Source organism: Hypanus sabinus, chromosome 6 (assembly GCF_030144855.1).
Source record: "Hypanus sabinus isolate sHypSab1 chromosome 6, sHypSab1.hap1, whole genome shotgun sequence".
Lineage (NCBI taxonomy): Eukaryota > Metazoa > Chordata > Chondrichthyes > Myliobatiformes > Dasyatidae > Hypanus > Hypanus sabinus.
In genome coordinates this window covers 66139549-66167508 of record NC_082711.1, presented here as the reverse complement: position 1 = coordinate 66167508, position 27960 = coordinate 66139549, and the positions used below count along the sequence as shown (strand labels likewise).

Below are 27960 nucleotides of genomic sequence, written 5' to 3'. Positions count from 1 at the left end.
AATTCCCAACTTTTGCTGTTTTTACTGGTGTGTTGAGTAAACAGATTATTAAATAAAGAGCCAATTTATACAAGCTGAACAGGAGATGAGGTCCTTCTTGATAGAACGGTACTTGCTCTCTTTTATGCAAGATGTACACCTTCAGAGACAGCTATGCTTCAGTAACATACTTTAGAACAATTTTATAAGTTCCTCCATTGGGTCAAACATGGTCCTGAAAGATTTAGTTGTGTTTCATTAAATTGCAGTCCTAATACTTTCCATTAATCAGATTTAGGATCAAATTTATTATCACTGATTTAGTTGGTGTGACATTTGTTGTTTTGTGACAGTACAGTGCAAAGGCATAAATCACTATAAACTACAAAATAAACAGTGAAAGGTGAAAATGAATAGCGCGGTTGTGTTCATGGACCGTTCGGGCCGATGGCGGACGGCAAGAATCTCTGACTGTCTAAACGAAGCTTCATCACAGCTCGGGGATAGGATCACAATAAATGATCAATAAAGTAAACAACTTATTTGTCAAATACTCGAGCTGATGAAAATGTTTGTCTCTACATACTCCGCGGTTTAATTAACAAATTTCCATGATTAATGAGAAGGCTCGAGCTCTCACCTCTTTACAAGGTTAATGACCCCAGGACGTCTCCGACGTTGTTACTGCAAGAATCAACTTTTGCTGCACAATCACTTGCGGTTTTCTCCATACACACGGAGCACTAAATTAGTTGTTCCAAACTCTCCTGTGCTGCACGATCAGAGAAAATACATTTATCAGACAAGAGTTTATTAACCAGTACATAGATCATTCACATGACTCGCTTCTTGCTAAATATGGACAAGTTTTTAAATCTTATTGGTGTCGGAACAGACTTGAAAATGATATGCCTTTTATTTTCAATGTCCTCCTCTAGTATTCTGCCGGAATATTTGTCTCAATTGTGCTATTATCCCTCCTTGTTTCTTTCGCTCGCGTTGCCCCCTGCCCGCAACGCCCGATCCCGTGCAGGTCTCTTGCCGCTCGGTGGCTGAAAGTCGCTGCTTCCCCTTCCTACCTTCAGCTCTTGTATGCGTCAACGTGACTGAAAGGCGCTGCCCCCCACCCCCCCACGTCTCCTCCTCAAACCCGGCTCTCCCGCTCCCTCTCTCACTGCGAATGGGAGGCTCTTTCTGCAAGTCGGAGTTGGGCTTTCCCCCCGTCCATCTCTGACTCGCTCCGGCCATTCAATACTGCCGCACAACTTTGATGGGGAATTTCACACAGCTTCGGGAAAATGCCTGTTATGAAAGGATTATTAGCGCCACAAAACACCTTCTTGGATACCATAGCAACACGGTTTGATGGGACACGTAAGTTTTTCTTCATCAATACGAAGAGTTTTAACGGTGTAAGAATGGAACTGGAGTTAGGGCAGGCACTGGCGAGAGACGGTTAGCGACTTACAAAGGTTCCTGCTACCTGGCTGATCAGAATGAAGTAATCTGCATTTGGAAACGGGTTTCAGTATTTCGGTCATTCTCTTTTGGTCCTCTTTCATCAGAACTGACGTGATGGGCTATCTCTCATTCTAGGTTAACCCAGTTTTTCTTTAAAGGAAATGTGAAAGGGCGTCGTTATGTAAAAAATCTCTTAATTATAGGGTCTATATGGGGAGTTGGAGGTAGCATCTTGCTGACTGTACATCGTTTATTAAATTTAACATTAAACTACATAATACTTTTTGGAAAGAATTTGGATAATTCGATGTCCTCAGTCGTGAGACCTGGTCTTGTAGACGGGAGCACCAACTGAGCTCGTGCAGTACCTTAAGCTTTCATTCGGGTGATCAGACAGGACAGAATTCAAGTTCTTACAAATGAGCCGAAATGGGGCACAGGAAACAGCGAGACTGCGGCTAGGATTGTGTTATTTTGTTGACCCGAAGGCGCGTTTTGTTCTTTTGGACTTTATAAACTCTTTTGGATTCGTATACTGATGGCTCCGCTTTCATTAACCAATGCTTTTAAAGCGATTAGTGATACGTTGTGACTGCGAAGCATTTTAAATGCTTTCACGACTGTTGTGAAATACTTTGTTTCAAACTGCGATTTTTTTTTGCTCGGCACAACTATTGTAGTTTTGGCCTTGAATCGCGTACTTCGAGTATTTTAAAATAAACTTTGAATACAGGTGGTTAATTTATGATGCTGTCATAATGGTCTTTGTTTAATGAATATAACAGCTGGAAAAGTCCAGGGAAAGTTCAGTTGTGTCGCTTGGATTGTGAGTTTTCGCTCCGCCACCTGCAATAGAAAAGTAATGTCAGCACCAAGGACAGATGCAACGTGGACTAAATTATAATCCAGAAATTATTTCACCAAACTGTAATCATCTCTCACAAATTTGGTGTTCCATAGCTTGCTCATGCGTTTTAATAATTAAAAATATGTCATGTGGTTTATTGCATGATGTTTCATTTGTCATCGTTGATAGTTTTCCACTTACTGTGGATATTCACGAAATTGTCCCTCTGGATCTTTAAGGTTAACCCCGAAGTAGTGGGTGTTCAAAACTTAATGTGGAAAATCAATTACCGTTCAGATTTATTGTACATTCGCGATATTGCACTCTGTGTATTCACGACAGTTCATTTTGTGCGTTGGCGGGTACATCGACCTAACAGAGGGTTTTTTTTCTTAAAAGCCATCTCACATAACCCCTTTCCAGAAACGAAATGAAACAGAAGTCTGTCGTTTGTTTAGAAAGCCATTCTGTCGCAAACCACACTACCAAGGTGGACACTTGGGAAAGTTGGTATAAATATGGCAATGACATACACATAGTCCTGTTGGGGAATTACCTTGTATATGTTGGCAATATTAGTGGAAGCAATTACAAAATATTTATATAATTTCATGCTAGTATTTTAAAGCTTGGAGGGAGGAATCAGTTCCCAATAAGAAAATATTTCTCATAGAGAAAGTTCTAACTTGTCTCAGGAAGAACCTATTTATAGCAAGTCGATTTTGCACTCTAGGACTGCTGAATCTAACCATTACTTTCTCTTCACAACAGATTAATACCAGCTAATGTGTGGTTTTAACACTCCATTAGTATACCAATTAGTATACCATTATGTAACTTGTAACACAGTACAAGCAGCACCTCTTAAAAAGGGAGGCATTATATATTAAAATACTTAGAATATCAGATAGAGCTGTAAAGTATTATTATGTGTGAAACCTAAAGGCCACAAGCATTAAAATTATTTCAGAGTCAGGACTTCTGTGTAATTACTATCCAAAATATTGACTGCTTTCTTAGTACACTGATTAATTCAGAATCTAGACACTGCTGGCAAGGCCAGCATCTATTTTCCTCTCCTAATTTTGCTTCAGATAGAGATGGCCAGCCGCGCTGTTGAACCTCTACAATCTTTCTGATAAAGGTCCTCTCACAATGCGGAGGGAAATCTGAGGAGAGAGGCTGGATGAAGACGATTGGCAATATAGCGCAAGGTGAGGGTGGTGTGCAGTTCAGAAGTCCACCTGCAGATGTAGTGCTTCTGTTTGCTTGCTGCCCTTGTCCCTTGTAATGGTAGATGTCAATAGTTTGAGAGCAGTCTTGGAACACAAAAGTATACTTTTTAATGCAGTACAATGCAGCCCTGGTAAGGGAATATACGGTGCATTTATGGTGATAGAAGCGACACCACAGTCCTGCATGGAGTGAACCTTTATCAGATTGTTAGAAATACATCCATCTAAAACATAGTAAAACATATAGTAATTTGTCTGATATGCCATATCGATGATGGAAAGGCTTTGAGGTGAATTACTTAATGCAGAATACCAAGACTTGTTTGTGCTAAGTGGCTAGGTAGGTTTATTATTTTGGTCATTTGTAATCAGGCTGTTGAACTCACAATAAGTGACTTGGCAATGATGATGCAATTGCGTATCAATGGCATATAGTTGCAATATCGAAAGGTTTCACTTGCCCAACATTAGTCTATACCTAAATGCAAATTTATGTCCTGAGCAGCTGCATAGAGGATTGAACATTTGCAATTATCTACAAACATCCCTGCTTCCAATGTTATGATGGAAGGAAGGTTATTGGTGAAACAACTAAAGTTGGTTGGATCTGGGAAAATGGCTAAGAAACTCCTGCAGTGATGAGTTATAAATAGAATTATTGACTTCCTTTATTCACAGTTATCATCATTGTATGAGGTGAGAATCCAGCCAGTGATTGCCCCTGGATGTCCACTGACTTCAGCTTTACCTGGGTGTCTTGATGCCACCCTAAATCAAATGCTGCCTGGATGTCAAGGGCAATCAGTGTTTACGCACCTCTGGAGTTTTTCATCCAAGCTTGTAGCAAGGCTTGATGATGTCTAAAACTGACTGGTTCTGATAATATCCAAACTTACATCGGCATCAATTTATTAGTGTCATAGTGAGGAATTTTAACTTCCGCTGTATTGATTGATATTTCCTTAATATCAGAGGCTTAACTGGAGTGTGATTTCTTCAGTGCATCTTGAAACAATATGTGGAGAGACCAACTAGAGGAGGAAACATACTGGAACTGGTTTTGGGAAAGAGGCTTGTCAGGCGAAAAAACCAATAGTGGACGAACATTTTGGGAATAGTGACCACAACTCATTGTTGGATGACAAAGACTTTGCTTCATGAATACTTTTGGGTGTATCCTATGCATTTAGGGCTGCTGACCATGAAAATTATTATGAAACTTCCCTATCATGCACCATTTTAAAAAATTGTTAATTCAATTCATAATTCAAGATATAATAACTGATGCCAAGATTAAGGAAGGCATTTTTGTTAGTCCACAAATCAAACAGGTCATCAAGGACAGGCAATTCAAAGACCTTCTAATGCGATTGGAGAAAATTACATGGAAAGCATTTAAGGATGTTGAAAATTTTCTTGGCAACTACAGAGCGCCAATCTACGTGCAGCTGGTTGACAACATGCTTTAAACATACAAAACCATGAAGTGCAACATGTCTCTTAAAGATTCATTTTCTGCATTCCCATTCAGACTTAATCCCTGCAAATCTTGGCGCTCTCAGTGACGAGCATGTCGAAAGCTTTCATCAGAACATTGCGGTCAAGAAGAAATGGTATCAGGGCAACTGGAATCCATCAGAGCTGGTTGATTCTTGTTGGACACTTAAATGTGAAGCCTCAGACACTGAGTACAAATGAAAATCTTCAACAAGACATTTTTAGTTTGGTTGAACTATTGCAAAGCATCAGCACCATTATGTAATTAAATGCATTATATTCAAAAAAAGTTCATTTCTTGTTTCTCCAAATTCCTAAGTGATAAAAGTAGTCTGACCTTATATTTGTGTTGAGCTTCAAGCGGTCTATCATACACAAAAATGTTTCTGAGGAAGCAAAGCTTTTGAAAAAGGTTGCTATCCAGTGTTACAGGATAAGACAGGAGCTAAGGGACATTGAGTGGGAGCAGTTGCTGTTGGATTTGTGGCAGTTGTTTAAAGAGCTGCTGATGAGAGTTCAGGATCAGCATGTACCAGGAAGGAGTGAGGAGAAGAATGATAAGGTAAGGAAACCTTGGTTGACCTGAGAGGTCCTAAATTTAGTTATGAAGGAAAAGAAGCATTAATAATGTTTAGAAAGCGAAGATCTGACAGGGTTCATTTAGAATATAAAGATAGCAAGAAAGTGCTCAAGCAGGCAATTAGGAAGGCAAAAGAGCCATCAAATGTCCTTGGGGAGCAAGATCAAAGAGAATCCCAATGCATTGTGTACTTTTATTAAGAAAAAGAGAGTTACTAAGATGAAGTTAGGTCCACTCGTGGATAAAAGAGGGAATTTGTGCCTGAAGTCAGAGAAAATGGCTGAGGTACTAAAGGAGAACTTTCTGTTGCTATTTACTGAGGAAAAGGAACTGGAGGATAGTGAAGGTAGAATGGGAAATGCTAATATGCTGGGGCATTAATGCAGAGATAGTGTTGAGTCTTCAGTAAAACATTAAGCTAGGTGTTTCCTGGGCTCAATGGTATATATTCAACAAAATTTAAAAGAAACAATTGAGGAGATTGCTGAGACTTTGACAAAGATCTTTGCGTCCTCGCTGCCTCACAACAGGAAAGGTCCCAGAGGACTGGAGAGTGGCAAATGCATGCCTTTGTTCAATAGAGTAAGGATAATTATTGGCCAGTGAGACTCACATCAGAAGTGGGGAAGCTATTGGAGAGAATACTGAGGATTGGATTCATATGAATTGGGACAGGCATGGCCTGCTTGGGGACTGTCAGTATGGTATTGTGCAAAGTGAATCATACTTTACAAACTTGATTGAGTTTTAGAGGAGGTGACAAAGGAGCTTGATGAGGAGAACACTACCTACATGGACTTTAGTGAGGTATATGAAAAAGTTCCTCATGATACATTGACTCAGTAGATAAAGTGTGCATTCAGAACTGGCTTGTGCTTAGATGACAAAGATTAGATTGGAAGGCTGTTATTCTGGCTGGAGGCCCATGACCTGTGTTCTGCAAGAATCCTTGCTGGAACCTTTGTTGTGATATATATCAATGATTTAGATGAAAATGCAGATAGATGCATTAGCTAGTTTGCAGATGAACCAAGATTGTAAAGGTCTATCAAAGAGTGAAGTGGCAAATGGAGTTTTATCTGGCCAGATGTGAAATTTTGCAATTTGGGAGGTCAAAAGAAAGGGTAAATTGTATGATCAGTGGAAGACCCCCTAATAATGCTGAGGTAGAGAGGGATCTTGGGATCCAAGTCCATAGTTCACGGAAGTGACTACAGTAGTGGAAAAGGTGGTAAAGAGATATATAACTTGATGGCCTTCATCACAAGGGGTTTTGAATAGAAGAGTAAGGAAGTTATGCTGCAGATATATAAAAGTTTAGTCAGGCTGCACTTGGAGTATTGTGCACATTTCTGGTCACCCCTTTATAGGAAGGTTGTGGAGAGAACATGGAAGGCACTTACCAGGATACTGCTTAGATTAGAGGATATGAGTGATAAGAAATGATTGGTCAGTCTTGGGTTGTTTTTCCTAGAGTGGGGATGGTGAACCATTTTGAGAGCATGTATCCAAATTGGTGACAGCCTTAAAATTTCTCCTGCAAGCCATGGTAATTTTGAGCAGAGATGATCCTTGATTAATAAATTAGTAACAATAATTATGGCTCTTATAACTGAATACCCAGATTTCACTTACGAAGGACGGAAGTAAAAATAAGAGCAGAAAAAAGCCAGTGCCAACTGGTTAAACCATTTACTATCCAAAAACTGATGTGCACATTAGGTCTTTAAGGATTTCAAAACATATGTATCATCTAATGACATGTGTTTTCACAACCATTTAGCCGTTGCCAAACCAGCTCGTAAATTTCCTGTGAAAACATCTCTGTGCTCTCAGGTTGTAAAAAAATTATTCACTAGTTTTCTGTATTTTATGGCTATCTGAAGAAGACAAATCAGAGTTGTATTCTGCATGCATACTTTGATATAAGATGAACCTTTGAGATAATTGTTGTTTATCTTTTTGAATCAAGGGGCAGCAATGCATGGCACGAGTCAACAAAATTTTTGTGCATGCCATCTAGCACACCTGTCCCCTAGAGCATTAGGGATTGAGGGGAGAACTAATAGGTTTTTAAAATCATGAGAGGCAAAGCTAAGGTGGACAGCTAAGATCTTTCCCATAGGGTAGGTCAAGCACCAGAGGACAAGCTTTTAAGGATAGAATGGGAAAGTTTAGTAACGACAGGAGGGGCAAGTTTTTACACAGAGAATGATCGATGTTTGGAATGGGTTACTGGGGTAGTAGTGGAAGCAGGCAGTTTGGTAGAATTTAAGGGGCTTGTGAATATGACAAGCTGATGAATATGAAAGGAATGGAAGGATATGGATGGTACACAGGAGGAGGGCATTTATAATAAGTTGTCATGAAGATCAACACAACATGATAAGACAAATGACCTGTTCTATGGTTCTAGTTTCTATGTACACATTAATAGCAATGTTGACGATAAGCTTCCATGACTTTGCTAATGATTTAGAGTAGACTGATTAGTCAATTCTTGTTCACAATTTACTGGATTGTGTGAACAGTATATACTTGAGCAACTTTCCATTGTACTTGAATAGCTTGGTTGGAAATGTTTCAGAGTGTGTTATATAATCATACAGTAATATATCTAGTTATCTAGTTTGTTGTGTTTGGACGGTGTTGAAATACTGAAGAATGCCTCATAAATTAATTTTTTAAAATCTATAATCAATTTCTTGAAGTATCCAGAGTTATAATTTTAAGATGAGTTCAAAAGTAATGGGACTGAAAGGCAATAGGTCCATAAGAACAAATGATCTGCTTCCAAGTTTTTTAAAGGAACTGTCCATGGAAACAGTGGTTGCATTGGTCTTCAATAAATTTGTGAGAATATGTAACCCTGGAAGGGAAATAAAATGGGAGTTTTGGACCAGTTAATTAGATATCAATGGTTGGGAAACCACAGCGCAGAAACATATAGCTGTGCATGTATGTAAAAAAGATGTAAATGTTAGCGTAGAAGCAACAAAGATTGATACATTTATTGGAACTCTTTGAAGATTTAACTAGTGGAGTAGATAATGGTATCTACTTTATTCCTTTATCCTTTATATAGATGATCCACTATACCAGGGGTCAGCAACCTTTACCACTGAAAGAGCCACTTGGACCCGTTTCCCACAGAAAAGAAAACACTGGGAGCCGCAAAACCCGTTTGACATTTAAAATGAAATAACACTGCATACAACGTTTTTTTTGCCTTTATGCTATGTATAAACAAACTATAATGTGTTGCATTTATGAAATTGATGAACTCCTGCAGAGAAAACGAAATTACATTTCTGCATGCAACAAAAACATTTTGAACTCCGAAAAAAAGACGTTGGGTTGAAAGTTACTTTTAAGTAAAATATTCAATGTCTATTTGAGTCCTTCTTGTATTTATGAAAAACGCCGAACTTAAATTTTCCGCCAGCAGCAAACCAAAAATAACGTCAGCCAGCTGTCATCCTGAAAAATGAAAGGACTATTTCACTGAACAATGAAAAAATATGAATATAAATAAAATAATAGGCAATTAAAATATTTATCATACTTGGTTAATGGGATTTCTGCTCCTGGACCTCAGCGCACAGCGTCTGCACATCAGGGCTGTATGATGTCACCTTCATCTTTACACAGGATCGCAAGCTGTCATCTGTGAGGTTTTCAATATCACTCCATTTGTGTTTCTGAGCAAGAACGGCCTTCTGACGGGCAACATCTTCAAGGTCTGCTGTCAAGCGTCTAAACTTGGACACCCATATGTCTTTGTCGGCTATGTCGGCCAGTTCCATCTCAAGATCAGGTTGAATCACACCTGCCAATGCAGTCGTATTCAGTAGGGAAGGATCGATGCTTAAGGGAGTGACTGGGAAGGATAATGTGTTTTTTTCCTCTCTGAACTCACAGAAGCGTTTCCCAAACGATGTTTGCATTGCGATGATTGCAGAATGTAAATACTCCGAAATTATCATGTCGTGACCTTGTTTGAACTCTCTCAAATTGGGGAAGTGAGACAAAGTGCCTTTCTGTAAATCTCTGGCAAGCACTGTCAACTTGCGCTCGAATGCCAAAACATCCTCCAACATGTGCAGGGCTGTACGTCCTTTCCCCTGAAGAGCTGTGTTCAGCGTGTTCAGGTGCGCTGTCATGTCTACCATGAAGTGTAGCTTTTCCAGCCACTCTGGCTGTTCCAGCTCAGGAAAGGTGAGCCCTTTGCTGCCCAGGAAAGTTTTCACTTCTTCCAGACACGCGACAAAGCGTTTCAGCACCTTCTGTCTGGACAGCCAGCGATAAAAACACGTTGTAGCGGTGTCAGTAAACTGCAGTCAAAGATAGCTTTATTCGAACTAAACAGCCTTGCTTTTAAGCCTCCCTCAACCCAGCCCCCATGGACGCAGATGCTGCAAAAGACGCGTACTCACAAACCCCCGTAGGCTATCTCCCTTAGCCGGAATGCTGGCTAATTGTGAGCCGTTTCGGATGTGGCAGGAAATGTGTCGCTACACTTAGGTTGTACAAGATCACCATAATTACATTTCAAAAGCTAACAAACTAACATAAAATACATTTTAATTAAATACTGACCAATTATTTCCCAAAGCCACAGGGAGCCGCAGCACAGAGGTGAAAGAGCCACAAATGGCTCGGGAGCCGCAGGTTGCCGACCCCCGCACTATACTCTTCTTCAGCCCTATGTCTATCCTTGCTTCACACATCATTGCCACCTGTCTATCTTTTATCCAGCAGTTCTTGCTCCTCCATCTCCCCCAACCATTCATACTGCTTTCTGCCCTCTTTTTGTTACAGTCCTAAGGACCCAAAATATTGACTGTCTATTTCCCTCTACATATGTTTGCTGACAGACTGAGTTCCTCCCAAGGGTAGGGCAAAAAATGTCAATAATTTTCAATAAGTACATTTAATGTCAGAGAGATGTATACAATATACATCCTGAAATTCTTCTTCTTTGCAAACATCCATGGAAACAGAGGAGTGCCCCAAAGAATGAATGACAGTTAAAACGTTAGAGCGTCAGAGCCCCCCCCAGCTCCCCCTCCTATGCACAAGAAGCAGCAAAGCAATGACCCCCCCCCACCCCACCAATCCTGCACCAGCAGAAAAGCATCAGCACCCTCCACCGAGCAGCAAAGCTTCAATAAAAGACACTGACTTGCAGTACCCCAAAAACTATTCATTCACCCGGTAATTCGACATACCACAGGCTCTCTTTCTCCCTAATAAGGGAAAAAGAGGTTTGACAGCGAGAGGGGAGACATAAGAAACAACTCTGTTGCATCGCTTTTCCTGACCTCTGCGTCCAGAGAGTCGGCACCAAAAAGGCGCAGCTCTCCGATCACACTACCCTCGGCAACCGATCCGCTGCTCCCGATGTTCTGTGTTCTCCCGCAACGCTTCTAGAATCAGCACATTGCCAGAGCCACAAAAATCCGGAACCCTGAAGGTGCATTTGCCTTCCGGGCCGTGTCCTTGGGATATCAAAAAGTGGCTGGTCATGAGGCCCTGAGAGCGGGTTCCATTCTTACAAAATGAGAGTTTAACTCCAGGTCAGGGTCTTCAAAAGACCCTTGAAAAGGCAATAAAAGAAATATCAAAGATAGAAATAGAGCTGTTTTTGGAAATGCAAGCAAAGCAGTTGCCGTTTAGCACCATCCTGACTTTGCCCCGCCTTCAGTTATGCAGGTAATTGGGATCGGAAAGAGTATGTTGACCCTATTTGCAGGAAGAATTGGATACACGAAGGATACCTCTTGTACCATTTATAGAGGACGATGGAGAAACTTCATGTAGAAGATTGTTTATGTGCCTATTCTCTTTACCTGAGGAAGAATTTACTTCCAATGGAGGGAGTGCACTGATTGTCCACCACTGATTCCTTGGTTGGCATGTTTGTCATAAAAGGAGAGTTCAAGCAAACTAGATATGTAGTCTGTAGGGGTAAAAAAAAGGGTAATCTCTTTGAAATGTTTACAATTTCTACGGAGTTTGACAAGATAGATGCAAAATGGATACTTCCTCCAGCTGGAGTAACTAAAAATGGATTGCAATCTCAAAATAAAGGATCAACCATTCAGGAAAGAATAAGAAGAAATTTCTTCACTCCAAAAGTGAAGAATCTTTTTGGAATACTTAAGATGTCATTGGAAGCTCTGTCACTGATTATATTTAAAATATGAGACTGACAGATTTTTAGAAATTGAGGATTGAGTAATATGAGGTAAGTGCAGAAAAGTCCGACTGTGCTAAACAATCAGTAATTAAATGGTCTTAATGAATGGTGGTGCAAATACAGGGGGGCTGAATTTCTTATTTATGCTTTTATTTCTTATATTGAACAGAAATCTATTCACATTCGAGTTACAGCAGATGTGAAGAGGTTCTGGTGAAATTTGAGTGATGATTTTGGAATGGGAAACATTGAGTAATAAAGTAAACTGAAAAGGCAAGTTGAATGTTCATCCAATGATACAATCCAATTAAAGGTTAGCTGTTCAGTGGTGTCAATAGGATATAAGGGGGGAAAAGTATAAAAACCTTAGAAAGAAGAGGAGACAAACTCAATGAACTATCAGAAATTGTATCTAAAGAGCCTTACTAATATAGTGAAAGGTTGTAAAATTCAATGCTGTTGTGATTAGTGCTTCAGTCACCATGATAAAGTGTTTAATCTTGCCTAGGAGAGTGGGTCTATAGAAAAAGACCTAATCTTTGAAGAGTAGGCTTTAGGGTTAGGTCTATGGTAAAGTCAAAGCTAATCCGAAAAAGAAGTTACTTTAGTATGTTTATTTAGTCTTTTCATTAGACTTAATTAAAAAAGCTAATGAATGCCCATGAAGCATTAATTCATTCAAATAGAATATAAAATTCTGATCAAAAATGTTTGGGTTAGTCTCCCAACAGTTTGAGACATAGAGTCTATATGGCCTGCCTAGGAAGGAAAGGCACATTTGGATCAATGACTTTTAAAGGTTTTGTCTCTATAGGTTCCCTGATCTTATATAATGCTAAAAGTAAACTAATTAATGGAAGATTATTGCTATAGTTAACCAACGCTTCCACTAACATTCTGCCATATGATTCTCAAACTGGTGAAGGTTGAGATTAACCATTTTTAATTTATTTATTCCTTGGTATTTACTGTCCGTTCCTAATTTTAGGAACCAAGGTGGCTTAAATAGTTAGCTAGTTGGTGGGTTGTTTTATTTTTAACAATCCAGTTGTTCATGGTTACTGTTACTAAGTTTAGCTTTAACTCCATATTTGCTTGGATAGGTTTAGGAAGTGAAAAATAAACAATGCTTTGTAGCTTGAAATGTTATTATTCAGGTACCACTTTATTAGGTGCTCATTAATGCAAATATTTTATCGGCAAATCACGTAGCAGCAACTGAATACGTAAAAACATTCAGACATGGTCAGGTGGTTCATTTATTGTTCAGACCAAACTTCAGAATGGGGAAGAAATGTAATCTAAGTGACTTTGACTGTGGAATGATCCGTGGTGGTAGAGTTTGCAGAGAATATTTCCAAAAACAAAAAAATACATCTGGTGAGCAGAAATTCTATGGACAAAAACTCCTTATTAATATCAAAGGTCAGAGGAGAATGGCCAGTCTGGTTCAAGCTGACAAGAAGGTGACAGTAACTCAAAACACACCGCGTTACAAAAGGGGTGTACAGAAGAGCATCTCTGAATGCACGACAAATTGAACCTTGAAGTGGATGGGCTACAGTATCAAAAGATTATGAAAATATACTCTGTTAGGTACAGGAGTTACCTAATAAAGTGGCCACTGCATGTGTATATATAAGAAAAACAATTTAAAAGAAACTAAAATAAGTGAAACCTTGAATCAATAGTTTAAGAACCATTTCCTTTGTCTGTTAAGAAAGGAAAGCTGTTGCACTTACCTAGTTTGTCCCAGATACTGTATGACTCCAATGACTGTGTCAAACCCAGCAAAGAATAACAAAAATGTGCTCTGATTGATTGCAGCATGGGTATCAATTCAGAATTCAATGAAGGCAGTCAATGAATATCTGGGACTGACACCAAAGGTGGGAAGATGGTTCCTCAGATAAGTCGATGAGTAGTCTAACAGATTATGTTCAGAGAATTATAACCAACTGTCAATTTTTTTTTACGTTCTTGGGTTATCATCTCTGGGCATCTCACTTAAAAAAAAATGCTGCAGGAAGAACTTTGGAATCCTTAAAATTGAACCCATTCCTATTAAAATCTATCGCCTTCTGATCAAATGTGGAGAAGGACTTAGGTTGACACCTAGATTCACTTCTCTACCATGCTGAACATCACTTTGTGGAAACTTCAAGGATATTGCAGGAATAAAATTTCGTTTGGATGAACAATTTTTAATTTTTATCACTAAATTATGTTTGCTGGTGCCAGATTTGACTAAACGTATTCCTGAAGACCATAGCCAACAGGCTATACTTGCAGTGGAGAACCTGCACATGAATAGCTTTACTGAGCTTGACTGAACAATCTTCCCATTATGAGTGGGCAGCACATACTGCATCAGAGGGAATATCCTCCATTGTGTCATATGATATGACCACTGGCGAAGTAGCAAATACTAAGTCCTCATCTACCAGTTATCAATGAAATGCTGTAACTATGAGCAGCAACAGACCTAGAATTGCAATCTGTAATATTGTGGCCCAATATATAGCTTACTCTTCCAGATCACTTAATTCATTGAGTGTAGATAACCATTCCTAAGCAACTTGGTTTTCCTACCAACAGAGACCAATCTGTTCGGGTTCATATGTTTAGAAGAATAAGGGTGACCTTATTGAAACATATAAGATCCTAAGGAGGCTTGATAAGGGAGATGATAGATTTCCAGTAGAACAACAGCCATGAACAACGGAGCATGGCCACAAAATAAGGACCAGTCATTTAAATTGGGTAGATGGAGCTCGTCAGCCTGAGGAGACAGTCCCTCTAAGAGAGGGAAAACTCTGACTTCAAACCTCCGCTGCCTTGCGGGCATACCCACTCATGGGAAAGGCTTCGGGAGTAAACCCTGAGGACAAATCCGGAGCTGGAGTCCCTAAGGGTCCGATGTTGTCTTCAATCTCACTCTGGCAACTCCTGCAATGACACTGGTGTCAAGCTGTATCAGCCCTTGCCCTTCCTTTGGACAGCATCGGTGGTGTGGAGAGGGGAGACTCACTGCATGGGCAACTGCCGGTCTTCCATACAACCTTCCCCAGGCCTGCACCCTGGAGAGGACTTATGTTTCAATAAGGTCGATAAGGTCTTGCTAGACTAACGGATGCCATACATACATTTAAAACTGAGGTAAATGGAACCTTACTCAGATGGCAGAAAAGCTCTGGAATTCCCTGCCCTGAGGGTGATTTCAGCTATATCTTCAGATGTATAATCCTTAATTTCTCATGTTTTCAAGTATTCATGGGGAGCTGGCACAGAAGAGGTATGGAGACTAGCATCCATCAGCCATAATCATATTGAATGTCAAGGCAGGATTGAGGGGTCAAGTGACATATTCCTGTTCCTATTCTCCTGTGTGTTTATATTTGTGTGTTTTTCATATGACTGCCTGGTGAATGTGCAAGATCGAACTACAAGCTTGCAATCTCTGCGATGAGAGAACCAGTAGGCATGGGTAGAGCGGCCACCAGCTGGCCTCACTGACTCAGTGAGTGAGCAGGAGTCATGAGAATGAGAGTGCATGGAGTCTGCTCAGCACTCCAACCTCCCCTCAGCTCAACCCATGCCCAAACTGTTGCGGCTCTGGGGAGAGCAGGGAGGGGGAGAAAAGGGACATAGAACTACATCATTCCCACACAGCAGAGGCTGCTTGATACACGGCAGCTACTGGTAGATTCATCCTACTGTCCTCCCAAGTGCTTATTTATATGTACAAATTGTCCGTGTTGGGCATTCATAACCTGGGGAGGACCTGTATATGCTAAATACTGAAAACAATAAACTATAATTAGAACGAGTTGCTACAACAGCAGATGTTCCCACTAGTACAGATCGGTTCATTCACTCAGTTTAAATAGCTATGGCTATTAACAATATTTCACTGTTCTGCACAATTAGCTGTACATGTCAAGTTAGCTACATTGTAGACATCTATGCATAATTTGTAAGTACAATGGATTCTGTTTACTTGGGCCATTGGTTAAGTGAGGCAGGTACTTATTTGGGACAACTCTTAAAGAACAAAAAACTAATCATGAAAATAGCCTGGATTCCAGTTGTTTATTCAGGACCTTATGCTGCCTAATTGGGGCAGTAGATTGTTGACAAATAGTTTTTAACTGGTGTTAGCCACATGTACTTGTGTGACCATTAGATACTGCTTAGTGCAAATAGTTTCTAAATAGTGTCAGTTGAGTGTGTATTTAAAATACAATGATTTTTGTCACTGATACTTGATGAGAAATAAGTACCAAGATAATCCGTAACTGTTTTGCTCACTGTGATTTCAAGTATTCGGGCTTAGAAATGCCAGAAACAACTGGGAGTCAAAATGAAACTATTTCACTACTCCAACGAGTTAGGGACTATGAAGAATTTAAAGGTATTGGCAATCATTTTAAATGTTAAAATGAAAAGAAAGAATTGGAGTATGTAACCGCCAAAAGCATTGCATGAAGGAAGTCCATTATCTGCACTGAGTGTACTGATTTTGTTCATTACAGTCAATCAAAAGAACATGGCAGCATACACTAGATAAGTTCCTCCGTCAATAACATTAGGATCTAATGCAGTTTTATAGTATTGTGGTAGTATTGGTAGCATTCTAATTTGTTCTGTATTTCATTTAAATATATAATTTGTTCCACAGTATGTCTTTTTTTATATACCTTTTGAACTATTTCCATGAAACTTTTGCTAATTGGGCCAGAATCTATTGGTTCCAATGTGTCGCAATTAACCAGAATACTCTGTGTTCCTAAGAAATGCATAAATATTATCCTGCTAATTGGAGCTCTTTCATCCTATCAGCTTCATATTGCCACCATATGCTTTCACTGTCTTCAAGGAATCTTTGCATAACAGCTGCTTGTTTAGATGGGTGTTTCAGCAACATCATCGCAGACACAGCAATATGCCTAGCCTTTTTGTGACTTCATCCACTAACAAAAATATCCATCCCTCCACAATTGATGTACTCTAATGATGAAGTAAATTATGGAAAATTGCCATGAGTTTTTTGGCACTTAAATATACAGTTTTGTTCTCCTGGGATGACTGAAGTATTAGGAACAGGAAAATTCTACTACTTTCATGTTCCTCTCAAAGATGTACAAAACTATGATGTAAAATTATGTCATTATTTCTTCATTATTGCTGGTTCAAAATTGTTAACCTCTCTACACAACAGAACAGTGAAATCACCTTAATCACAAAGCCTGCAGTGTGGCTCATCACCTTCAAATAACAACCAGAATGGCACAGTGTTGGTTTTCATAGTGATCATCGCATGTCAACAATTTACTTTAAATTTGTAGCTCCTCTAATAACCTAAAAAGAGCAATTATGAAATTGCTTGAAAAATGAAAATAATTTGAACCCCATCAGTCAAGTAACACATATGTTGCAAGATGATGAAGGATAAACAAGGAAGATTTGTGAATCACAAGGCAAGCTGTTGAGTCTTTGTGTAAAGAATGAGGGAAGAACTGTCTTCATTACAAACAATACAATTCTGATTTACCCAATTACTGGTGAAGTACTATGGCACCAAAAAAGGCACTGTAAATTTATAGAATCTAATACAAAGTCAAAATTAAGGTGCTTGTCTCCTAATTCCTTCCTCAGTAGAGGAATTGGGGAAGGACAATAAATAATTATTTTGCCATGTCAACATTCTATAAAAGAATAATTATACAAATAAAAACTTATTTTACCAGATAATTGGAAATGGCTTTTATAGATCTAGATTTCAAAGAAATCTGACTAGATAGTATTTTACTGACCTTTTGATGGCTACAGATATGTGTAAATAATGAAACAATTTTTATGGACGATCAAAATGTTTTCTGACAAAGCTTCATGGCATATTGCATTTTTTAAACCAAAAGCTAAAAAAAACTCCAGTGTCGAACTCAGTAATGGATGAAAGTGAGTCAAAAATAGAATGAGAATGTACACATGTGACTGAATACATCTGAATTAAATCCCTCTGGAGTTGGTGCTTGGAATTCCTTGTGTTTTTAATCCACATTCATAGCCTGGATGCTATAATCAAATATATACATGTCAAATATTCATTCAATGATAACTAAAATTATGAAGACAGCTTATGTGATTGGGAGGTGAAAAGTATCATAAACTCAGCACTGATTATTCTGCTTTGCTTTTTTTTGAATAAGAATAATGGACCACATCTCCTTACATGGAGCATTGCATTAGAACTGGGAATGATGGGCAATACTTAATTTCCATTGGCTGGAATATGAGTTATAGCAATTAATTAAAAGCTAGAACAATGCAAGAATATAGAACTGGAATATTTAAATATATATCTAAAGCACTTGGATGTAGGTTTTTCAAGGAATGACTAGACCACACCTGAAGCAATAGAAATTTGTCTTGGAACAGCACTGCAAAATGATTTTACATTAGCTGTCGGTGGTAGGTAAGAACACTGTAAGAAAAGCTGTTCTTTCAGCCCCTGAAGTTTATCCCACTGTTCAATTAGATAATGACTAACCTGTACCTTAAATTCACGTATTGACTTGGTCCTTAATCACCTGATTTCAATTAAACTGAAATTTGGAACAGGACGCACAAAATTCATCTGGTGATGCAGTCCCTTTTTCTTTGCCCCCTTGCCACCACTTTATTTCAATAAAATGTCAGGTGTTGAAATACCTTAGTCAAAGAGAAACAGATAAATTATCTTCACTGCTCAACAATTCTGTGAAGCTCCCACTCAGAACATTTTGATGTGATCATAATAATGTCCATGTGAAGGTGAGAAGGCAACAGAATAAAACAATATAACACATGCAGAATGGGTCTGATTAATTTTGGATCAACTGGTGAAATATAAAGTTCATCTAGTGACGTGTTTGTATCCTTATTTGGATTAGGTTTCAATAATATTCTCAATCGTTTGTAGGAGCTTGTAGTGGCCGAAGGGTATTTCCTGATCTGGTGCTTGTGTGTGTACTTCAGTTATATTATCTGAAACGAGAGTAACCATCTGTAAAATTGACAAGACTGATAACTATAAACTCTACAGACTCTTAAACTGAGGCTTTTAATTACCTGTTATTAAGCACCTACGTGGTGCCATTGCAAGTTACATCAGCCACCCTGTAGGGTAACCATTAACAAGTAATTAAAAAGCTGGCATTTAGCATTGCATATAGCAACCATCGGATAGATTCCATTCTGATCCATTTCACAGATGGCAGCTCTGAATTCTACTACATGTGGAATGTAGCACAGATTTTTAACATATTTAGAAGTATGTTATAGGGCAAACGGCTGACTTGGCTTCAATCTGACTATCATGCTCTATACGGGTCAACTATGATGTGGTGATCCAATTAGAGTATGCAACTCACTGTTCATTTCTAGGAACTTCAGGTGAACACCGTTTTACTCCACAGCCAAAGCACAGCACTGATGCTGCATCTCTGCATTGAAAACTATATTACTATATTACTTTCTAGAGAGAGAAATAAAGTTAATGGTAGAGTCTGCTGTTAGTGGTGAGAAACATGGCTTATCTCTAATCTCTATTAACAAGCTACACAGAGTCAGACATGTTTCTATTCCCTGTATTCCTGCAGTATGTACTGAACATTGACTTCGTTCTGATGTGTGTATATGCAAGTCATGAGATGACCAAGAAAGAAGTTAACAAGGAGCTAATAAGTACCCGGACTGATCAATAAGCTTCAGGACCTTGGCCTCAATACCTCCTTGTGAAATTGGATCTTCAGTTTCCTGACTTGGAGACCCCAGTCAGTTTAGATTGGCAACAACATCTGCACAAACTCCTTCAGTACTGGTGCACGAGAAGGCTGTTTGCGTAGCTCCCTGCTTTACTCGCTTTACACTTATGACTGTATGGCTAACTACAGCACCAACGCCATATCCAAATTTCCTAATGACAATCTGGTATGGATACACCAATGCCTTTGTATGGAAAATCCTATAAAAAGTAATGGATATGGTTCAGTCCATCACAGGTAAATCCCTCCCTACAACATCTACACAAAGAGATGTTGCAGGAAAGCAGCATACAACAGCACAGGCCCTTATCACCCAGGTCATGCTCTCCTCTTGCTGCTGCCATTAGGAAGAAGGTACAGGAGCCTCAGGACTTCCACCAACACGGTTTCAGGAACAGTTTTTGCCCCTCAACTATCAAGCTCTTGAACCAGAGGGGATAGTTTTACTCATATTCACTGAAATGCTCCCACAACCTATGGACTTCATCTCCTGTTCTCAGTATTTATTGCTTATTTATTATTATTATTATTATTATTATTATTATTATTTAGTTTGGCATTTGCACAGTTTGTTGTCTTTTGCACACTGGTTGTACACCCAGTTGGTGCTGTCCTTCATTGATTCTATAATGGTTATTGGATTTATTGAGTATGCCCACAAGAAAATGAACCTCAGGGTTATATATAGTGATATATACAGCATGTACTTTGATAATAAATTTACTTTGAACATGAGCTTTGATCTCCAGACTTGGCCGATGCTGCATCAAACTGTCAAAAACATTTAGCATCACTGAGAAACTTCTAAACACTAGTAAAAGGTTAAATTAAGAAGCCATTAAAGTAATTTAGAACAAAATCTTGGAATTATTTAAAGAAGCTTTTCGAAGTTAACAAGTTCTTTAGAATCTGAACCTTTATCAAGTGTTCTCTTCCATTTAAATCATCTCCTGTGCAAAGGACTTGAATCCCCTCAGATCCGGTGCAGAATTTTTGGAAGAATTACTACATAAATACTGTGCAGTAAGTACAAGTTCACATTTCTACCTTGAACTCATGTCACTTTCACTGTTGGAGTACAGCCAGTAGCATCATATCAAATTGCTGATAGTGATTTCTGGATTTTCACATTTGAATGTGCATTCACACAAATCCCAAAGTCGTGGCAGATTCAGAGTGGAATCATAGTACACACTAGCATATTCTCCATCACTAATGCCACAAAATCTACATCTGTGTGTTGGCCACTTCCCAATTTACCAGAACTAGAAGATATTTTAATTTAGCTGGTTGCAGAGAGAAGTAACTGACTTGGTCACAAGTTTTAGTTGGTCTGTGTGGTTAAGGAAGTTTAGGGGAGTGAGGGCACATGGGCTGAGTGATAATCTTTGTGAAAAATTTGGTTAACTAGACAACTATGTGTTGTCATTGGAGAGGTTCCAGAAGATGTTCACGAGGATGATTCCAGGAATGAGGGGGTTAACATATCAGGAGCTTTTGGCAGCTTTGGGCATGTATTCACTGGAATTTAGAAGAATGCAGAGGGATCTCACTGAAACCTACCGAATGATGAAAAGACTATATTGAGTGGATGTGTAGAGGATGTTTCCTATGGTAGGGGCATTCAGAGCTAGAGGGCACAGCCTCAGAATTGAGAGACGACCCTTTAGAACAGAGGTAAGGAGGAATTTTTTTTTTTAGCCAGAGAGTAGTGAATCTGTGGAATGTTCTGCCACAGACTGTGGTGGAGGCCAAGTCCATTTGTATATTTAAAGCGGAAGTTGATCATTTCCTGATCAGTCAGGGCATCAAAATATATGGCAAGAAGGCAGATGTATGGGGTTGGGTGGGATCCAGGATCAGCCAATGTGGAATGACAGAGCAGACTCAATGGGCTGAATGGCCTAATTCTGCTCCTATGTCTTATGGTGGTATAGGCTGATTGGTGATGAACTTGTTAACTTATTATAAAGTCATGGTGCTCAAGGAAAGAAAATATGGAAATAATGTTTCCTCTACTATTTTTGTCTCTTTACTCATCTTATGTACTTGGTCTTAATTTCATCTTTATTTCCTCTTTCTCCATGGATTTCTGTTCATTCTCTTGTCATTGTTTCTGCATCAGTGTATGTCCACACCCCATACAGAGTTGTAGTACGAAGATCTATGAGTACTGCTGTCCATCCTTCCTGACCAACATGCACAATCATACACAAAGGCTTACAATTTTAATGACAAAAGTTCAGAAGTTTCAGACAGAACAAAACTTTTGGTCCAATTAGCCTAATTATTACAGTGCTTATATGGTGCACTTTCACAACCCTTAACACCAACCACTAACGAGACTTCTGGTTCTTTAATGAAATATATGATATATTTTTGCTCTATTGTCCACATGTATCTAATCATTTTACTAAAATGTCCCTCCTGAAATTCCTAATAGTAATATTGTAAGCAAGTATGTTTCCTCCGATCTAGTTGCTGTATATTTTCCCATTAAGTACCAATTAACATTATTTTCATAATAGAAATGCAACTCAATTGTAGTATGCCTTATTCATTTTCACTGAATTTACTTTGTAGTGCTTGTTGCAAAAAGCATTGTTTAATCAGAATTGATGTACTTAATTAATAAAATATAGATATTTTAAAATTAGAATATTACAAATTGTTTGTAATTGATTAACTCGGAGATGTTTCATGACTGTAGGAATCGGCTGAAGAGTTTTAATATTGGAGAATAGTGTGAACTTTCTTAATAAATTAAAGATTCATGATCCTATAGTTTATTGCTTAATGACACTATACAAATGGAAATTGTGTGTTTAGTACCCTCAAAATGAGATTTGTTACAATATACAGTTGAACAGCTGGATGCGGAAGAGCACAAGAAAGAGAAGCAGGAGTCAAACTTCCCTGCTGATCTTTTACTGCAGGCCACTCTCCTTGTCTAATTCCATATCCCTTGATTCCCTTAATACCTAAATATCTTCCAGTCTCTGTGTTGACACTTACTAACTGAGCCTTCACAGAGTTCCTGGATGGAAAAATCCAGAGATTCACTTTGGGGTGAAGAAATTTCCTCTAAACTTTGTTCTGAAAGGCAGATCCCTTATTTTGAGTCTGTAACCTTGGGGATCATCAGCTCTGCATCTTCCTTGGCAAACCCCATAAGAATTTTAAGAGATCACCTCTTATTCATCTCAGCTGACACAAGTACAGTTCTAATCTGTTCAATTTCACTTCAAAACACAAAGTTCCTATCCTAGGGATCCATGAGATGAAGTTTCACTACATGCATTATGTCACAGTAGGTCCATTTTTAGTTTGAGGTACCAGACCAGTACACTGTATTCTAGGTACAGGATCTCCAGGGACCTATATAATTGGAGTAAGTTGTTGCTACTCCTATACTTAAATGTACTTGCAATAAAGGTCAACATTCCTAATTATTTGTTGTAGCTGCATTTGGCTTTCAGCGATTTATCTATAAGAATACCAGGGGTCCTCTGAACACCAAAGATTTTCAGTTTCTGACCAATTTAAAAAAATATCTTGCTTTCCATTTTTGCCCAGCAAAGTGGATGACCTGGCATTATTCTGCACTTATTTCAACTGCTACATTATGTTATATTCCCCTGAAGCTGTTACATTCTCCTCACAACCAATACTCCCATCTCACTATGTATGATATGCAAACTTAGAAATATTGTATTTGATTCCTTTCATCTAAATAGTTGATGTCGATTGAAAACAATTGGAGAACCAACACTGATCTCTGTAGTACCTTATTTGTTACAGCCATCCAACCTGAAAAAGATTTGTTTATTCCTATTCAGAATCAGATATATTGTCACTGATGTAGGTGACATGAAAGTACAGAGTGAAGACATAAAAATTACTATAAATTACAAAAAATAAGTCATGCACAACAAAAAGGAAAATGAGGTAGTGTTTATGGATTCATGAGCCTTTCAGAAATCTAGTGCAGAAGGGAGGACGCTGTTTCTGAAATATTGAGTGTGAGTTCACAAGCATCATCATCCTCCTCGATGGTGTGATGAGAAGAGAGCATGTCCTTGATGGTGATTGTATTTACTGATAGATGCCACTTTCTTGAGGGACTGCCTCCTGACAATATATTGATCATGGGGGTGGGGGGGAGTGTTGCTCCTGTGATGGAGTTGGTGGAGTCTACAACCATCTGGAGCAGGGGTCGGCAACCTTTACCACTGAAAGAGCCATATGGACCCATTTCCCGCAGAAAAGAAAACACTGGGAGCCACAAAACCCGTTTGACACTTAAAATGAAATAACACTGCATACAACGGGTTTTTTTGCCTTTATGCTATGTATAAACAAACTATAATGTGTTGCATTTATGAAATTGATGAACTCCTGCAGAGAAAACGAAATTACATTTCTGCATGCAACAAAAACTTTTTGAACTCCAAAAAAAAGACGTTGGGTTGAAGGTTACTCCATAGTTAGCCTACCTTCGATTGAAAAATTAAAAGAAATCGCGCACTGGCGGGTGTCAGGGATTGGCAGTGGTGACGTATATTAATAGTGATAAAAAACACGTTGTGGCAGTGTGCTACACGCAGCGCTAAAATAACGACACTGCAGTCAAAGATAACTTTATTCGAACTAAACAGCCTTGCTTTAAAGCCTCCCTCAACCTGCCCCCCCCCCCCGTGGGCGCAGATGCTCCAAAAGACACGTACTCACAAATCCCCGTAGGCTATCTCCCTTAGCCGGAACGCTGGCTAATTGTGAGCCGGTTCGGATGTGCCAGGAAATGGGGTCACCACAACTTTTTATTTAGATTGTACAAGATCACCATAATCTTCAAATTTCGAATTACATTTCAAAAACTAACAAACCACGGGGAGCCGCAGCACAGAGATGAAAGAGTCGCATGCGGCTCCGGAGCCGTGGGTTGCCGACCCTTGCTCTGGAGTATTTTTCAATCCTTTGCGTTGGAGCTTTCATATCAGTTTATGACGCAACTGGCCAGAATGCTCTCGAACCTTCACCTACAGAAATCTATAAGTCTTTGGTGACATACTGAATATCCTCAAACTCCCTAACAAAGTAACGGTGCTGGCTTGCCTCCATCATGATTACATCAATGTGCTGGATCCAGGATAGTTCCTGAGATACTGATGCCCAGGAACTTGAAGCAGCCCTCCATTTCCACCACTGACCCCTCGATGATGAGGATTATGTTCTCTCAACTTCTCCTTTCATAATTAATTTCTTAGTCTTGTTGACATTCAGTGTGAGGTTGTATTGTGACACCATCCAACCGGGCAATCTGTCTCACTCTGGTATGCCTTCTCTTAGCTGTTTGAGGGATTCTTTTTTTTAACTAGTTTTTTTATACATTTTCTACATAGCTACAGATTAAAAAAAACCCAGATCAAAATGAAGAACATTGATACAGTGCAAAAATAAACATACAATAATAATATGATACAAAGAAATAATTGAAAAAGCACCCAAATTGAAGACATGTAAAATTAATATCCTCCCCAAGCCCCGCAACAAAAAAAACTCCAGACCAACCACAACACAATATAGAGAATATAAATCAGGACATTCAAACCCCCAAAGCTGTAAATACATTTAGCAACAGAAGATATTAATGCCTACTACCAAAAAAAAAGAGCTGAAAGCAAGGGACCGAAAAAAAAACCTTAGTTAAGAGGAAGGTTATGAAAGTACTCAATAAAAGGTCTGAGGGATTCTTTAACTTTTAATCATTTTTAATCTCTAAGATTACTGAGGTAGTCATCCCAAGATACAGATGGGCAACCACCAGGAAAAGTAAGGTGAATGGGCAGACTGTGTAACATTCTTGTAGCCATTCCTCTCACTAGTGGGTACATCTGTTTGGATATCATTGATGGGGTGATCTCTCAGAAGCAGTCAGGTCACTAGCACTGTGACCATCTGAGGTTTAGAGAGGAAGGGTGCAGTCAGATAGGGTGATACTGTCAGGAAACTTGATAGAAGTACAGACAGGAGATTCTGTGGCCACAGAAGAGATGTCAGGGTAGTGCGTTGCCTCTCAGTGCCAGCGTCAAGGATGTTTCTGAGCGGCTGAAGCACATTCTCAGAGGAGAAGGTGAACAGCCAAAGGTTGTAGTATATATTGGTACAAATGACATAGGGAGAATAAGGGATAAGATTCTGCAGACTGAGTATAGGTTGGTAGGTAAGAATTTAAAAAGCAGTAACTTGAGTGGCCTACTACCAACGTGCATGGCTTCCCATGCCTCCTGACTTTCGGAATGAGCCTACTGTGAGGAACCTTGTTAAATATCTTGTTAAAATCCATGTACACCACATCTGCAGCTTTACCTACATCAGTTTGTTTTGTCACTTCCTCAAAGTATCCAGTCAGACTCGTGAAATATGACCTGCCTGTCAGAAAGCCATGCTGACTATTCCTAATCAGACTCTGCTCCCCCAAATGCCAGTAAATCTGATTTTTAAAACTTCTTTCCAATAGTTTACTAACCACTGATGGTAAGACTCACCAGTCTATAATTCCCAGGATTATCCCTATTACCTTAAATAAAGGAATAACATTTGCCACCCTCCAATCTTCTGGTACTACTCCTGTAGCCATTGAGGATGCAAAGATCATCGCCAAAGGCATAGCAATCTCTTCCCTCTCTTCCCATAGTAACCTGGTGTAAGTCCTGTCTGGCCCCAGAGTGGGAACTAATGTTTTTCAAAAGTTCCAGGTGCATCCTCCTTAAGGTCAACATGCTCCAGCTTAACAATATGGTTTACGTTGTCCTTGCATTTATCAAGATACCCTTCACTGGTGAGTAGTGTAAAATGTAGGAGCAGAATTAGGCCATTCGGCCTGTTGAGTCTGCTCCGGCATTCCTGCATGGCTGATTAATTATCTTCCTTACTCTCATTCTCCTGCCTGCTTTCTATAACCTTTGACACTTTGACTAATCAGCAACCTATCAAACTCCACTCTAAATACTCAATGACTTGGTTTCCATAGCCATGTGTGGCAATGAATTCCACAAGTTCACCACTTCCTCCCCATCTCTGTTCTAAATGGACGGCCATCTATTCTGAGGCTATGCCCTCTGATCCGAGACTCTCTCACTACAGAAACATCCTCTCCATGTCTACTCTGCCTAAGCCTTTCAATATTCAATAGGTTTCAATGAGATCCTACCTCATTCTTCTAAACTCCAGCAAGTAGAGACCTCAAGCCATCAAACACTCTTTGTATGTTAACCTTTTCATTCACAGAATCATTCTTGTGAATTTCCTCTGGACCTTATCCAATGCCAACATATTAGGGGCCCAAAACTGCTCAGAATACTCCAAAGCAGGCTGACCAATGCCTTATAAAGCCTTAGCATTTCATCCTTGCTTTTATATTCCAGTCCTTTAGAAATTAATGTGAACATTGCTGTAGTGACAAAACCAAGACAATTGCCGCTGCCTGCAACCCATGGACTTGTTACACTTGCTTGACGCCCCCAGCTCCAATGGTTGCTCCAAAAGTTGAATCCTTTGTTTGATCCTTTATTGGCAATTAGCAAACATGCAATCATGAAGCAATGACACTTAAGTGTACCCAAGTGTAAGCTTACCGTAATTGAAAGCTATTGAGCGGTCACCAAAAGATACAACATCCACTGGGCCAAAGTTACAAGTTGCAATTATATAAGTAAGAATACGTAACTTATTCTCTTCGCTTTTACTCTGTCCCCACTCATGTGACTAATGACAATAATAAATGTGCAACACAGAACACAATACAGATATAGAAGAAATGCATGGCTCCTACATTGCAGCCTCCTAATTATTAAACTATAATAATTATGATTACATTTACCAACAGACAGTGGACATGAAATCTCAACATTTACATAAATATCTTCTTTCTGATAAGCAGACTATCCTGGATTGTGATCTTTTCCTGACAGTGTTGTCCCTCTTGACTGCATCAGGAAAATCTGTCTTGAATTGTTGCTGCCAAAACTCATCCAAGCACAAAACTGAAGTCTCATTAACTGTTAGCTCCAACTGAGCATTGTTTCTTCCACCACCATGGTCTCTTTTCAATGGTGCATCAACAGTCCAACCCAACACTGCACAGGGTCTATCATTAATACTGTGAATCACTTGCAATGGCTCCTTTGCCTTAGGCACATTCACCCCTATCAGCCCCTCAATTTCTGGCAAATGAATATGCTTCAGGTGAAACCACTCTCTGACAAGGAATGTTCCCTTTGTAGACAGGCATATGTTCCTTCATGTAGATGTTAGGCAGTTTACTATAGTTTTCACTATCTAAGCCAACC

At 39.2% G+C, this 27960-nt stretch overlaps 1 protein-coding gene across 1 annotated transcript in view; it reads left to right on the top strand.

Annotated features, from left to right (window-relative positions):
- The first annotated feature begins 314 nt into the window (after positions 1-314).
- The window catches only part of kcnh8 (potassium voltage-gated channel, subfamily H (eag-related), member 8), a 439093-nt gene continuing 411447 nt past the window's right edge, over positions 315-27960 (top strand). Inside the window, exon 1 of the mRNA XM_059972346.1 lies at positions 315-1353. Within this exon, the coding sequence (XP_059828329.1) occupies positions 1278-1353 (76 nt within the window). The 5' untranslated portion in view covers positions 315-1277. The remainder of the gene's footprint in view (positions 1354-27960) is intronic.